A 13,852-nucleotide genomic window follows, 5' to 3' on the forward strand; every position below is an offset into this window, starting at 1 on the left:
TCCACACATTACTGACAATAGAGAGCAGCTTAGAATTCTTGAGCTAACTATATCCATTTGCAGAGCACGGCCTCCCACACAGCTGTATGTAGCTACTCTGGAATTCAACTTGGCTAGAAGCAGCTACATGGTAGAGGCTTTGCCCTCTGGTCTTCCAAGTGATCATTTAGAACACTATACCAGCTCTGCTGTAGTTTCTAGATCCTTCAGGAAGAAAAACAGATAAACTCAGCTCAAGCCTATGACAACAGCTGAGAAAAGGAAGGATCTTGTGCATAAGGAATTCCCTCAACCACACTATCTCCTGTAACACAGCAATCGCAGCTGGCCTCACAGGCTGAAAAGCAGCCAGCACTCGCCTCCATCAGAAGACTATGCTCCAGGTCTACTGAGATACAACTGTGCCCAGAAACACGAGGCGTAAGCAGAAAAAGGACTCTGGGACAGACTCTAAACTTCCTTCACCTGACACTTTCTGGTACTTGAAGGTTGTCTAAGCTAAGAAAAGCCTAAACAACCGATGAATTCATTTTCTGCTATGCCTTATCCTTTTGAAGTATTCTCTAATGGGCCTTGGTATTTAGGCCTATGACATTCAGCAATGCCAAGCACATGTATGTTACCAAGGGCCAGAGAGATCATATTGGTAATATAGCAAGTATCTACTGACTTCCTACCCTGGTTGTTTCTTATTCTCTGTACTAATCACACAAAAACTTTTAGTGCTACTTAGGGAATTATTTAACTGTGATTAAAGAGCGACTACGTTTAGGATAATCCTGTTGGCTTTCTCTGAGTCTTGAAGCTTTCAGGTTAACTAACATCATATTACAAATAATAGTTCTAAGCAGTTAGACTGTTAGTTTATTTCTAAGCACTAATAGACAGTGTGGCTGACAGCATGCTTAGCTGTTTTCTAGGACCCCCATCTGAAGCTGGCTCCGGGAAGGGTTCAGTAAGAATCTCTTGCCATGGTGTGAGGTGATGGGGGTGGAGGATAGAAGAGATCCAAGTTGCTCACAGGAAACACTGTGGACATTGGAAAAGTAAAGGAAGTGGTTTATCTTGCTCTTTTTGCAACAGTATGGTGTAGTAAAACAAACACTGAATTTGAATACTGACTTAGTTACTTATTACCTGTGTGGCTTTGGCAAGTTAACTCATTTCTCTAAACTTCAGCTTCCAAAACTTCATCAGCGAGATGATAAAATATATGCTATTACCTATTCTAAAATATAGTTATGTAGCTCAAATTAGATTAAGTAAAAGAAAATAATTTAGGTTGCGTATGCTGGCTTCTGCCCATAATCCCAGCACTCTGGGAGGCCAAGGTGGGAGGATTGCTTGAGGCCAAGAGTTCAAGACCAGACTGGGCAATGTAGTGACACTCATCTCTACAAAAAATCTTTTAAAAAATTAGCTTGGAATGGTGGCACAGGCCTATAGTCCTAGCTACTTTGGAGCCTGAGGTAGGAGGGTTGTTTGAAACCAGGAGTTTGAGGCTACAGTGAGCTATGGTCATACCACTAGGCTCTAGCTTAGGTGACAGAGCAAGACCCTGTCGCCAAAAATGTAAAAATTGAAAAATTGAAATATTTTAAAAAAATATATTGGCTGGGTGCAGTGGCTCACACCTGTAATCCCAAAACTTTGGGAGGCCGTGGTGGGCGGACAGCTTGAGTCCAGGAGTTCAAGACCAGCCTGGGCAACATAATAAGATCCCATCTCTACAAAAAACTACAAAAATTAGGTGGGCGTGGTGGCGTGCGCCTGTAGACCAAGCTACTCAGGAGGCTGAGGTGGGAGGATGGCTTGGGCCCAGGAGGCGGAGGCTGCAGTGAGCCAAGATCACGCCACTGCACTCCAGCCTGGGCGACAGAGATCCTGTCTCAAAAAATAAACCTATTAAAAAAGAAATTATTTTATAAACTCAAAAGCCCTAAACAAATGTAATTATTTGATATTACTACTGATATTATGATTTGGATAAGACTACTCTCCAGAGGGGCTTTTGGAGTCAGTGTTCAAACAACCCTATGCATTAATTCATTCAACAAATATTTACTGAGTGCCTACTAGAACTCAGGCACCATCCAAAGCCCTGGGAACATAACAGTAAACAAAAACCAAATGCTTATTATGGTCAAGTGGTGATAGGAGGTGAGGAGACAATAAAGTAAGTGCTATGAAGAAAAAGCAGAATTACAGAAAGAGAATGATGGGGGTAGCCAGGACAGGCCTCTCTGAGGGGACCTATGACTCCTCTCTGAGGGGAATGTATGTGTTTGGCAAGTCTGAGAAACAGCTAGGAAGGCCCTGTGACTGGAGCTCAGAACCGGAGGTGAACACTAATAGGAAATGAGACCAAAGAAGGGGCAATGACAGCTGTGCCTTGTAGGCCATAGTAATAATGACTCCTTGAATTTTATTCTGAATGTAAACAAATGCCACTGGGGGTGGGGTGGTTCTGATTCAGATTTCATATTTACTAAGTCCTACTACACACCAGATCCTGTGGTAGGTTATTGACAGTTGTGAAAAAGACATGTTTCGTCTGTACTTTCACTAAGTTCAGTCTGGTGTGGAAGACATACAATGAAAGAAGTAGTTACAATATAAAGCTTGGTAAGCACCACGATAAGAGAAAGTTTAGAGACATGAAGAGTGAATAGAAATTATCTAGATTCTTATTTCTATCCAATCTAATTTTTTAAAATTCTAAATTCTAGAATACAGGAGTGGGTGGAGTGGGGTGGGATAGGGAAGATGTATTCTCGGCAGTGGGAAATGCTCCAGAAAACAGAACTTGTTCAGGGAACGAGAAGAAAATTAGGGTGACTGGTGGGAGAGTGGGAGCTGGGGCTGAAGAGCTGGGCAGGAGTCAGGTTATAAAGGTATTTCTATGTCATTGTTTCTGAAATAGCAGATAGGAGATCAATTTAGTAAGTCGAAATCAGCATTTTTTAAAATGGAATAGAATAAAATATATTGAAATGCACTGTACATAGTAAGGTAAGTTTTGCTTTTTTAAAAAAATTGTTTGCTGGCTGGGCGCAGTGGCTCATGGAGGTCAAGGAGGGAGGATCGCTTAAGGTTAGGAATTCAAGACCAGCTTGGTCAACAGAGAGAGATTCCATCTCTATAAAAAATGTTTAAAAATTAGACAGGCATGATGGTGCTTGGTGCTTGCCTGTAGTCCCAGCTACTTGGGAGGCTGAGGTGGGAGGACTGCCTGAGCCCAGGAACTGGAGATTGCAGGAAGCTATGATCACATCACTGCACTCCAGCCTGGGTGACAGAGCGAGACTCCGTCTCAAAAAAAAGTCTTTTGTTTTCAGTCATGGTGGTATACGCCTCTAGTCTCAGCTACTTGGGAGACTGAGGCAGGAGGGTCACTTGAACCCAGGAGTTCGAGTTCAGTCTGGACAAAATAGCAAGACCCCATCTCTAAATCAAGCAAACAAAGCTTTTGTTCATTTGTATCTATATATGTGTGTTCTGGGTCACAGTATAAAATGTACTTTTTTCTTATAGCCAAAAATGTTTGTAAGCCAATGCTTTGCCACCTTATGGAGTAAACTTTACCTTAGAGGCAATGGTAAACCACTGAAAAGTTTCAGGCTAGAAAATGATATAATCAGATGTGTATGTTTAAGTAAGAGAGAGAGAAAGAGAGAGAAAATGTACATGTATGTGTGTGTGTGGTATGTTTTATTTATTTATATGTTTGTGGTCTGGAAAGATTAGTCACGTAGCAAAGTTGACAATAGATTAGAGGGGGACAAGACTGGAGCCAGGAATCCAGATAATTGGCTATTGTTTAATTGAGGCAAGGGAAGATGATAGTATGGTCTTAGAAGTGGCTACATGAATGGAGGGTTGAATTGACAGGATTTGGTAACTGATCAGCCGTGGCACTGGTGAGAGAGGAAACATCAAGGCTTGTGCTGGCCTTGGTCAGACGGTGATGCTATTCACTAAGGCAGCAAATACAGAACAGAGCAAATCTAGGGAGGGGGAAGTCAAGTTCATTTCTGAATATGTCTCCATTGATCTGACTTCAACACATGAAAGTGAAGATAATGGTTAGCAAATACTTGGATATGTAGCCCTAGATCAAGAGGTCTGGGCCAAAAAGTTAACTGAGGACTGATCACCACAGTGATCAGTGAAGCTACAGCAGTAAATAACATGGCTCCAGAAAGATGTTGTAAAGATGAAAAGATCTAAAGGATGAGCAGAGAAAAATAAGTCTGGTAGAGAAGACGGAGAAGGTACTTCCAGAGGACAGGAGGAAAACTGGAGAATATGGCGTCTCAGAAGCAATGAGAAAAAGTGTTTTAAAATGTAATGAATGACTCAACAATAAGAAAATAAAACAACCTGAATTTAAAAACGACCAATAGACCTGAAGAGACACCTCAACAAAGATATATAGATGGCAAATAAGCATAAGAAAAGATGCTCATCCTCATACATCATTAGAGAATTAAAAATTAAAACAACAATGAAATACCACTATATACCTATTAGAGTGGCCAAAATCCAAAATACTGACACCACCAAATGCTGACAAGGATGTGGCGCAGCAGAAGCTCTCACTCATTGCTGGCAGGAATGCAAAATAGCATAGTCACTTTGGAAGACAGTTTGGCAGTTTCCTACAAAACTATCCGTGCTCTTACCATATGATCCAGGAATTGTGCTCCTTAGTGTTTAACCAAATGAATTAAAAATTTATGTCCAGAGAAAAACCTGCACAAAGATGTTACAGTAGCTTTATTCATAATTGTCAAAATTTGGAAGCAACCAAGTCATCCGTAGGTGAAAGGATAAAGGGTGGTACATCCAGGCAAGGAAATATTATTCAGTGCTAAAAAGAAACGGGCTCTCAAGCCATGAAGAGACATGGAGGAACCTTATTGCATATTACCATTTGAAAAACACCAATCTGAAAAGGCTGCATGCTGTATGTTTCTACCCATATGACATTCTGGAAAAGGAAAAACTTGTGGAGACAGTGAAAGGATCAGTAGTTGCACGGGGTTAGGGAGAAATGGATAAACAGGCAGAGCACAGAGGATTTTGGGGGCAGTGAAACAATTTTATATGATATTATAGTGGTGAATACATGTCACTACACATTTACCAAAACCCACAGAATGTGTAACACTGAGAGAAAACCCTAATGTAAGCTATGGACTTTGGGTGATAATGTGTCAATGCATGTTCATTGATTGTAACAAACATACCACTCTGGTGGGGCACACTGATTATGACAGGGGTCAGCAGGGGAGGGAGGTAGGACAGCACAGAGGGTACATGCAAACTGTGTACCTTCCACTCAATACTGCTGTGAATCTAAAGCTGCTCTAAAATGTAACTCTAAAGAGACAGAGCACAGTAGCTCACACCAGTAGTCCCAGCACTTTGGGAGGCCAAGGCAGGCAGATCGCCTGACCTCAAGAGTTTGAGATCAGCCTGGACAACATGGCAAAACCCCATCTCTACCAAAAAAAAAAAAAAATTAGTCAGGCATAGTGGTGTGTGCCTGCAGCTCCAGCTACTTGGGAGGCTAAGGGAGGATCACTTGAGCCTGGGAGGTCCAGCTGCAGTGAGCCACGATCACACCACTGCATTCCAACCTGAGCAACAGAGCAAGACCCAGTCCGAAAAAAGGGAGGAAGGGAGGAAGGGAGGAAAGGAGAGAGGGAGGGAGGGGAAGGGTGAAGTGTTAATCACTGCTGGGCAGTGATTAAGAAAAAGACTAAGGATATGCAGTTGATCAATAACGAGATCACTGGTGACCCTGGCCAGAGCAATACTGGACCACTTCTCTGCTTCCTTTTATAGTAAACTGGAAAGAGCATGTCTACTTCCTTTGTCTATTTTCCTTCTATTCCTTTTTTGTTGCAACCACATGATTAAGCTTTTGCTCCTGTTCCTCTGCCAAAAGTGTACTTCAGAATCATTAATGATCTAGGAAGGCGAGGGTGTGGGGGGATAAAAAAGAAACAAAATCATTAATGATCTCCACATTTCTAAATGCAACATTCAGTTCTCAGTCCTCTTACCTGACTTGGCAGTAGCATTCACTCCCCACAGCTCCTCACTCCCTCCTCCCTCCTCCTGGGAACAGTTTCTTCACTTGCCTCCTAGGACAGCAGGCCCTCTGGCTTACCTCACCAGCAACTCTTATGATACCTCTTCACCTGCTTGCTCTCTAAATATCGGTATGTTCCAGAGTTTAATCCGTGGACCTCTTCTCTTCTCTGTAACCACTGCCTAAAAAGTGAGCTCACCTCATGGCTTTAACTATTATCTATACACCGGGGATTCCAAACATACATCCCCAACCCAGAATTCTCTCCTAAATGCGACTGCCAATTCAATATCTCAACTCTGATGTCTAATGTGCACCTCAAACATGACATGTCTAAAACATCTCTCCAAAATGTAAGTATTCTTCCCCAGTCATCCCCATCTCAGTTGGCAGTAAATCCATCCTTCCATTTGCTCAGGATAGAAACTCTGGAGTCTTTCTTTCATATCAAATCCAACACTAAATGTTATTGGAGCCAAACTACCTGGGTTCAAATTCTACTTCAGCCACTTGGTAGCAGTGTTATCTTGAGAAAATTGCCTAATCTCTCCTGGCTTCAGTTTTATCACCAGTAAAATGGAGACAATAATCTTGTGTATCTCATAGGGTTGTTAAAATAATGAATTGAGTTAATGTTTGTGAAGTGCTTTGAACAGTGCCTGCCACATATGGTATGCAGCATCTCTTGAATCTGATCACTTCTTACCATCTCCATCTCGGCACCCCAGACTGGGAACCAGCCACCACCATCTCTTATCTGGACTATTGTAAAAGTCTCCTCCTAACTGGTGTCCCTCCTTCAGCCTTTGTACCTTTTAGCCTACCGGCAACATAGCAGCCAAAGTGATCTTTTTTAAACAAAAGTCACTGCAAAATTTTTCAATTTTTTTGTATGTTTGAAATTTTTCATCATAAAATTTGGAAAAAATAAAACTCAGATTACATCACTCCTGTCAAAACCCTCCAATCCTGTATACTTCAGTCAGAGTAAAATCTAAAGTCTTTACATTAACTAGGCCCTAAAATTAAGCTCCCTCTTACCTCTCTGACCTCATCTCTCTTCCCCATCTCTCACCGCTCCTTCCTTCCAGGCACGCAGGCCTCCTTCCCGTTCCTTCCCGTGCAGCCATGCTCCATCCCCGCGGCCTCTGCGCTGACCCCTCAACAGCCAGGGGGTGCTCTTCCCCGGACTGCACAGCATTCACTCTCACCTTCTTTCAGGCTTTGCTGAAAGGTCACTTTCTCCATGAAGGGGTTTTCATGTAACTTACCAACCACTATCCTAACTCCTTCTCTATTTTATTTTTCCCACAGCATTTAGCACTATCTTCTATACTATGAAGTTATCAGTTCAAAGGAGACAAGTTAAATCTACTCCAAGGTTCACCTCTTTGTTCTAAAATGCAATTACCATGGGCTTCTACTTTGTTGTCAACCCAGTGGACATATGTTCTTCCTTAAAATGAAAACAGATGATTAAGCAAAACTATATGACTTTTTGCATTGTCTCTAAAATGTTCCCTTCTTATGTGCAAATAAATGGTGATAAAATACTGTTAATTCTGAGTATCTTGTATCTATTTTTGGTGTTAAATTTTTCCAAGACCTGCCTACCTTACTGCCCACTCGTTAAATAAAATTTTTAAAATTTGATTCTGGAGGACAAAGAGCACAGAAATAGGAAATGAAGCAGTAGCAACACTAAGATGCAAAGCCTACTTTATCCTTGGCATTTAAAACCACATTGCAATGAGAACCCAATAAGTGGAAATATCCTGAAAAAGGGTAGGAAGACAGAAGTGAAACAAAAGCATTTATTGCATTACTGCTATGCCATGGGCCTACTGAGTCTTCACATACATTATCTCATTTAATCCTTACAGTAATAGCAGCCCTCACAAAACTCTCAGCCAATTTATAGATGAGGACACTAAAGCTGAGACAGACTTAGGGCCCAGATTCAAACCCAAGTAGGGCTCTCTGATGCCAAAACCTGTATACTGTTTCTACAGAACCTTGCCTCCTGGAGGCATCAGGTCAGCAAGCTGGAGTTAAAAAAGGTTGTAAGTGGGCCATTTATACTCCATCACTAAATTCCTGGGATAACTGAGTGGGTCTAACTTTCATGAACCCATTCATAGCTGTGTGCTAGCGACTCCCTTACCTGTGGACATAAAAAATGGGATGCGGAACTTTCCACTCAGCACGCGGGCCCGCAGATTCTGCAGTGTGCTTCCATCAAACGGCAGGGCACCGCACACAAGCACATAGAGGACAACTCCAAGGCTCTGCATCCCAAACAGAGAGGATGTACAATTAATTAATCACATCAGGGGAAACAAAAAAGACTACTGTAGTGTGTGTATGCAGATGATGGTGAGTCATGCATACGATTATGGAACAAACTTTTTCTTCCATCTTAGAACAGTTAACAATCTTCTTTGCTTCTAGGCATTAATTTAGGGTAACATCCTGAATTTTTCTCAGTACTCATTCTCTGGGGATAAGGTAAGTGGCCACAGTAGAAATAATCTCTCTTCTCGGCAACGGCCCCCATCCAAGCTGGCCCTTGGGGTTCTTTTGCAAATGCAAAGGGGAAATTTGAAATCTGTGGCTCAGTCCACAAGGTAAGTATTGGAGGAAAGATTTTGCACGAGTAGGCCGGGTGCAGTGGCTCATGCCTATAATCCCAGCATTTTGGGAGGCCAAGGCGGGAGGATCACCTGAGGTCAGGAGTTTGAGACCAGCCTGGCCAACATGGTGAAACCCTGTCTTTATTAAAAATACAAAAAATTAGCCAAGTGTGGTGGCTTGTGCCTGTAATCCCAACTACTTGGGAGGCTGAGGCAGGAGAATCACTTGAACCTGGGAGGTGGAGGTTGCAGTGCGCCAAGATCATCCTGCTGCTCTCCAGCCTGGGCGACAGAGTGAGACTCTGTTTCAAAAAAAAAAAAAAAGGCTTTGCACAGGAATTGGGACTTGAAAGAACAGGTGACCAGGATCTCAATTCATGTGCATCATTATGTATCCTTCAGGATGCGAATAGCTGTCATCAACCAAGGGTAGCTAATGCTGTGGGGTATAAGAGAAGGCAGTTACTTACCCAGATGTCCACTTTGGGCCCATCATATTCTTTTCCTTCAAAGAGTTCAGGTGCAGCATAGGGAGGGCTGCCACACCAGGTCTTCAGCAGCTGCCCAGGAGTGAAGAGGTTACTGAAACCAAAATCTAGAAAGGCAAATGGACATAATTCATAGTATTGTAACCTTTTATTGTAACTGAGCAAACACTAGTCTGTAGTCACTAAAGATTCCAAATCATTGTCTGAATATTAAATGCAAAAAGAGAACATTTAGAAACCACATAGTGAGACACTTAAAACAATAATAGTGAAAGAGACATAGACGAGCTGAAATATAAACATGATCAGTTTATGTCAGCAAAAATAGTACTGCTCCCTTCATAAACCTAGGCAGAATAAAGCGAGTGGTACTTGTTCCCTTAAGAATGCAAATGGGCCTGGGGGCAGTGGCTCATGCCTGTAATCCCATCACTTTGTGAGGCCAGGGTGGGCAGATCACGAGGTCAGGAGATCATCCTGACCAACATGGTGAAACCTCCTCTCTACCAACATACAAAAAATTAGCTGGGCGTGGTGGTGTGCGCCTGTAGTCCCAGGTACTCGGGAGGCTGAGGCAGGGGAACTGCTTGAACCCGGGAGGCAGAGATTACAGGGAGCCGAGATGGCGCCACTGCACTCCAGCCTGGGCGACAGAGCAAGACTCTGTCTCCAAAAAAAAAAAGAATGCAAATGAAACTGGATGATGTTAAGACCACATTAGAATCAGGAAACACATGTAAGCCTACTCAGCTGGACCCAGAATTTTTTTTTTTATTATACTTTAAGTTTTAGGGTACATGTGCACAATGTGCAGGTTAGTTACATATGTATACATGTGCCATGCTGGTGCGCTGCACCCACTAACTCGTCATCTAGCATTAGGTATATCTCCCAATGCTATCCCTCCCCACTCCCCCCACCCCACAACAGTCCCCAGAGTGTGATGTTCCCTTTCCTGGGTCCATGTGTTCTCATTGTTCAATTCCCACCTATGAATGAGAATATGCGGTGTTTGGTTTTTTGTTCTTGCGATAGTTTACTGAGAATGATGATTTCCAATTTCATCCATGTCCCTACAAAGGACATGAACTCATCATTTTTTATGGCTGCATAGTATTCCATGGTTTATATGTGCCACATTTTCTTAATCCAGTCTATCATTGTTGTACATTTGGGTTGGTTCCAAGTCTTTGCTATTGTGAATAATGCTGCAATAAACATACATGTGCATGTGTCTTTATAGCAACATGATTTATAGTCCTTTGGGTATATACCCAGTAATGGGATGGCTGGGTCAAATGGTATTTCTAGTTCTAGATCCCTGAGGAATCACCACACTGACTTTCACAATGGTTGAACTAGTTTACAGTCCCACCAACAGTGTAAAAGTGTTCCTATTTCTCCACATCCTCTCCAGCATCTGTTGTTTCCTGACTTTTTAATGATTGCCATTCTAACGGGTGTGAGATGGTATCTCATTGTGGTTTCGATTTGCATTTCTCTGATGGCCAGTGATGGTGAGCATTTTTTCATGGGTTTTCTGGCTGCATAAATGTCTTATTTTGAGAAGTGTCTGTTCATGTCCTTTGCCCACTTTTTGATGGGTTTTTTTCTTGTAAATTTGTTTGAGTTCATTGTAGATTCTGGATATTAGCCCTTTGTCAGATGAGTAGGTTGCAAAAATTTTCTCCCATTTTGTAGGTTGCCTGTTCACTCTGATGGTAGTTTCTTTTGCTGTGCAGAAGCTCTTTAGTTTAATTAGATCCCACTTGTCAATTTTGGCTTTTGTTGCCATTGCTTTTGGTGTTTTAGACATGAAGTCCTTGCCCATGCCTATGTCCTGAATGGTAATGCCTAGGTTTTCTTCTAGGGTTTTTATGGTTTTAGGTCTAACGTTTAAGTCTTTAATCCACCTTGAATTGATTTTTGTATAAGGTGTAAGGAAGGGATCCAGTTTCAGCTTTCTACATATGGCTAGCCAGTTTTCCCAATACCATTTATTAAATAGGGAATCCTTTCCCCATTGCTTGTTTTTCTCAGGTTTGTCAAAGATCAGATAGTTGTAGATATGCGGCGTTATTTCTGAGGGCTCTGTTCTGTTCCATTGATCTATATCTCTGTTTTGGTACCAGTACCATGCTGTTTTGGTTACTGTAGCCTTGTAGTATAGTTCGAAGTCAGGTAGTGTGATGCGTCCAGCTTTGTTCTTTTGGCTTGGACCCAGAATTTTTATGTTATATTTACTTCTTATGACAAACACATCTATGACCATTTAAAAATTAGACAAAGTGACATTATTATAATTAAGTAGTTTATTCAAAAGGAAGAATATGCAACTTATTTACAAACTGAAGCAAGAATGCTTACATTTTAATTTTAACTCTCCTTGTGCTTCAATTTTCCTCCCTTCTTCTCTCCCTCTCCTACTGCTATAAGAGGCAGCAGATGGGAGGCAGCAGGGATGAGTCTTCGGGAGCTACACTAAGACAATGAGCAAGGATGGCTGGCCAAAGGATTGAGTCTCTGGTGTAGAAATGCTTTTATTTATGTATGTGTACCCATGTGACAGGCTAGAAATCCCTCATGCCCCAGGGACACCATGCTCCCTGAAATCACAGCATCTGAAAATGTTAAGCACCCACCTACTCTCTGAAACCCGTCCCTCTCTTTTCCAGTTTTACTCTTGTTGACAACTCTCCTTTTGCTATTTGCTTTCCTTCTTTCTACCTTCTACAGAAGGTGTTTTTCAGCAGGCTCTGCTGATTTTAACTGCCTCTCCTTGCTCTATGTTTTCTCAGGGCTAACTCTTTTAATCTCGCTACTTCTACCAGCATTTGATATAAATACCCCAAATTCATATGTCTGGCCCTGGTACCACTCTTAAGTTCCTGGCATGAATCCCCAATACTTGCTTGGGAAGAAACACCTCAAACCCACCATTTTCCAAAGTCATACCTGCGCTTTCAGTGCTTCTACCCTCATTAGTGACATCACCACCTGTGTTACTAGAAACGCTGGAGTCATCTTCAAGTCCTTTCTCCCTCGTTTCCCATTTCAACCTGGTAATAAAACTCTTACTGCTTCAACTCCATGTGTCTTGACTCCACCTCCTCTTTTCTATTTCCATTTCTACCACTGCAGTTCATATTCTTATCATCCCTAGCTTGACTGATGCTATTGCTTACTTCCTATTTCATTTTCCCCTAAGCTATCCATTCATAGCACAAAGTTACACAAACCAGATCCTGTTACCTCCTCGCTCAAAAAACATGGGCTGGCTCCCTTCTACTTACAGAAGAGTCTTCATCTCAGCATTGTCATTTAAGGCCCTTCACAACCCAGCTCCATCCTATGTTTCCAATTTATCCCTGGCCATGCTAGCATCACTAGACTATTCACATCCTGTGTTTACATGCCTTCCATATGCTATTTCCTCTCTGTACCATGCCTTTTCCTTTCTTTTCCATCTTTAAAGTATCACTCATTTTCAAGGCCCAGTCAAATATTACTTCCTGTATGAAGGCTTAACTGATTTCCACCAGAAAACACCATGTCAATGGCTTCCTCCTCCGTGCTTCCACAGCCTTTTGTTTACGCCTCTACATCCCATTACTGTTCTGTCATATACATACATACATATATATATATATATAATTTATTTTTTTGTTTTTGAGACAGAGTTTCACTCTTGTTGCCCAGGCTGGAGTGCAGTGGTGCAATCTTGGCTCACTGGAACCTCCACCTCCCAGGTTCAAGAGATTCTCCTGCCTCAGCCTCCCAAGTAGCTGGGATTACAGGCATGCGTCACCATGCCTGGCTAATTTTTGTATTTTTAGTAGAGACGAGGTTTCTCCATGTTGGTCAGGCTGGTCTCGAACTCCCGACATCAGGTGATCAGCCCACCTCGGCCTCCCAAAGTGCTGGGATTACAGGCGTAAGCCACTGCCGCCCAGCCTCTGCCTTATATTATACTTAATTGTATTGTGTGTTTATACCCTCCACTAATTAGTAAATGGAGGAGATACCGTTTTATTTATTCTAGTCTCTAACAGTGGTTCTAATACATAGCAGAGACTCAAGAAAGGGTCACGAAATTAAACTGCAATAAAATAACTGGGCCAATCCTCTTGTCACCTCCTGACTACTGGAGACTTCTCAAACTGACAATGGCAGCTGGCCAGCAACGAGAGCCTCTGCCTCCTAGCTGTCCCTCCCAAGGTTCTAAAATTAACTTAATGATCATAAGGGGTGTGGCAGTCAGGACCACAAATAGAATCATTATAGCTTCTTCTATGAGAAGATGAATACTCTCATTCATTAATGGAAATAAATAATACTTCTTCTGTGAAGTCCTCCTGGATCCCCTACAAGAAATGTCCCCTATCTACTCTGTCTAAACTTTCTTTCCCTTTATTATTTGAATACATAAATAATGTATTCTTCTAGCTCCTGAAAAACATCCTCTCTTGTAAAGATCTACCCTCTCTCTCTAGTTCCTTACCTTATTCTTCTCTCTTTCACAGTATCTAACAGTGTTTAACACAGTGGGCACTTAATGTTGACTATGAACAAAACTGCATTTAACGCTCTACCAACTAACCTGCAACTTTTGAAACACCATAACTTTC

At 42.0% G+C, this 13,852-nt stretch overlaps 1 protein-coding gene across 12 annotated transcripts in view; it reads right to left on the reverse strand.

The window, feature by feature from the left end:
- The window catches only part of SIK3 (SIK family kinase 3), a 263,876-nt gene that overhangs the window by 50,614 nt on the left and 199,410 nt on the right, over window positions 1-13,852 (reverse strand). For all 12 annotated transcript variants that reach the window (XR_008669499.2, XR_008669500.2, XR_008669501.2 and 9 more), the window contains exons 5-6: window positions 9,207-9,331; window positions 8,268-8,391 (exon numbers count right to left, since the gene is read on the reverse strand). Coding sequence is in view for 4 of the 12 variants with exons in the window: in XM_019036698.4 (XP_018892243.2) it covers window positions 8,268-8,391; window positions 9,207-9,331 (249 nt within the window). In the remaining 8 variants the exon portion in view is untranslated. The remainder of the gene's footprint in view (window positions 1-8,267; window positions 8,392-9,206; window positions 9,332-13,852) is intronic.

The sequence above is a fragment of the Gorilla gorilla genome, chromosome 9 (genome assembly GCF_029281585.2).
Source record: "Gorilla gorilla gorilla isolate KB3781 chromosome 9, NHGRI_mGorGor1-v2.1_pri, whole genome shotgun sequence".
NCBI lineage: Eukaryota > Metazoa > Chordata > Mammalia > Primates > Hominidae > Gorilla > Gorilla gorilla.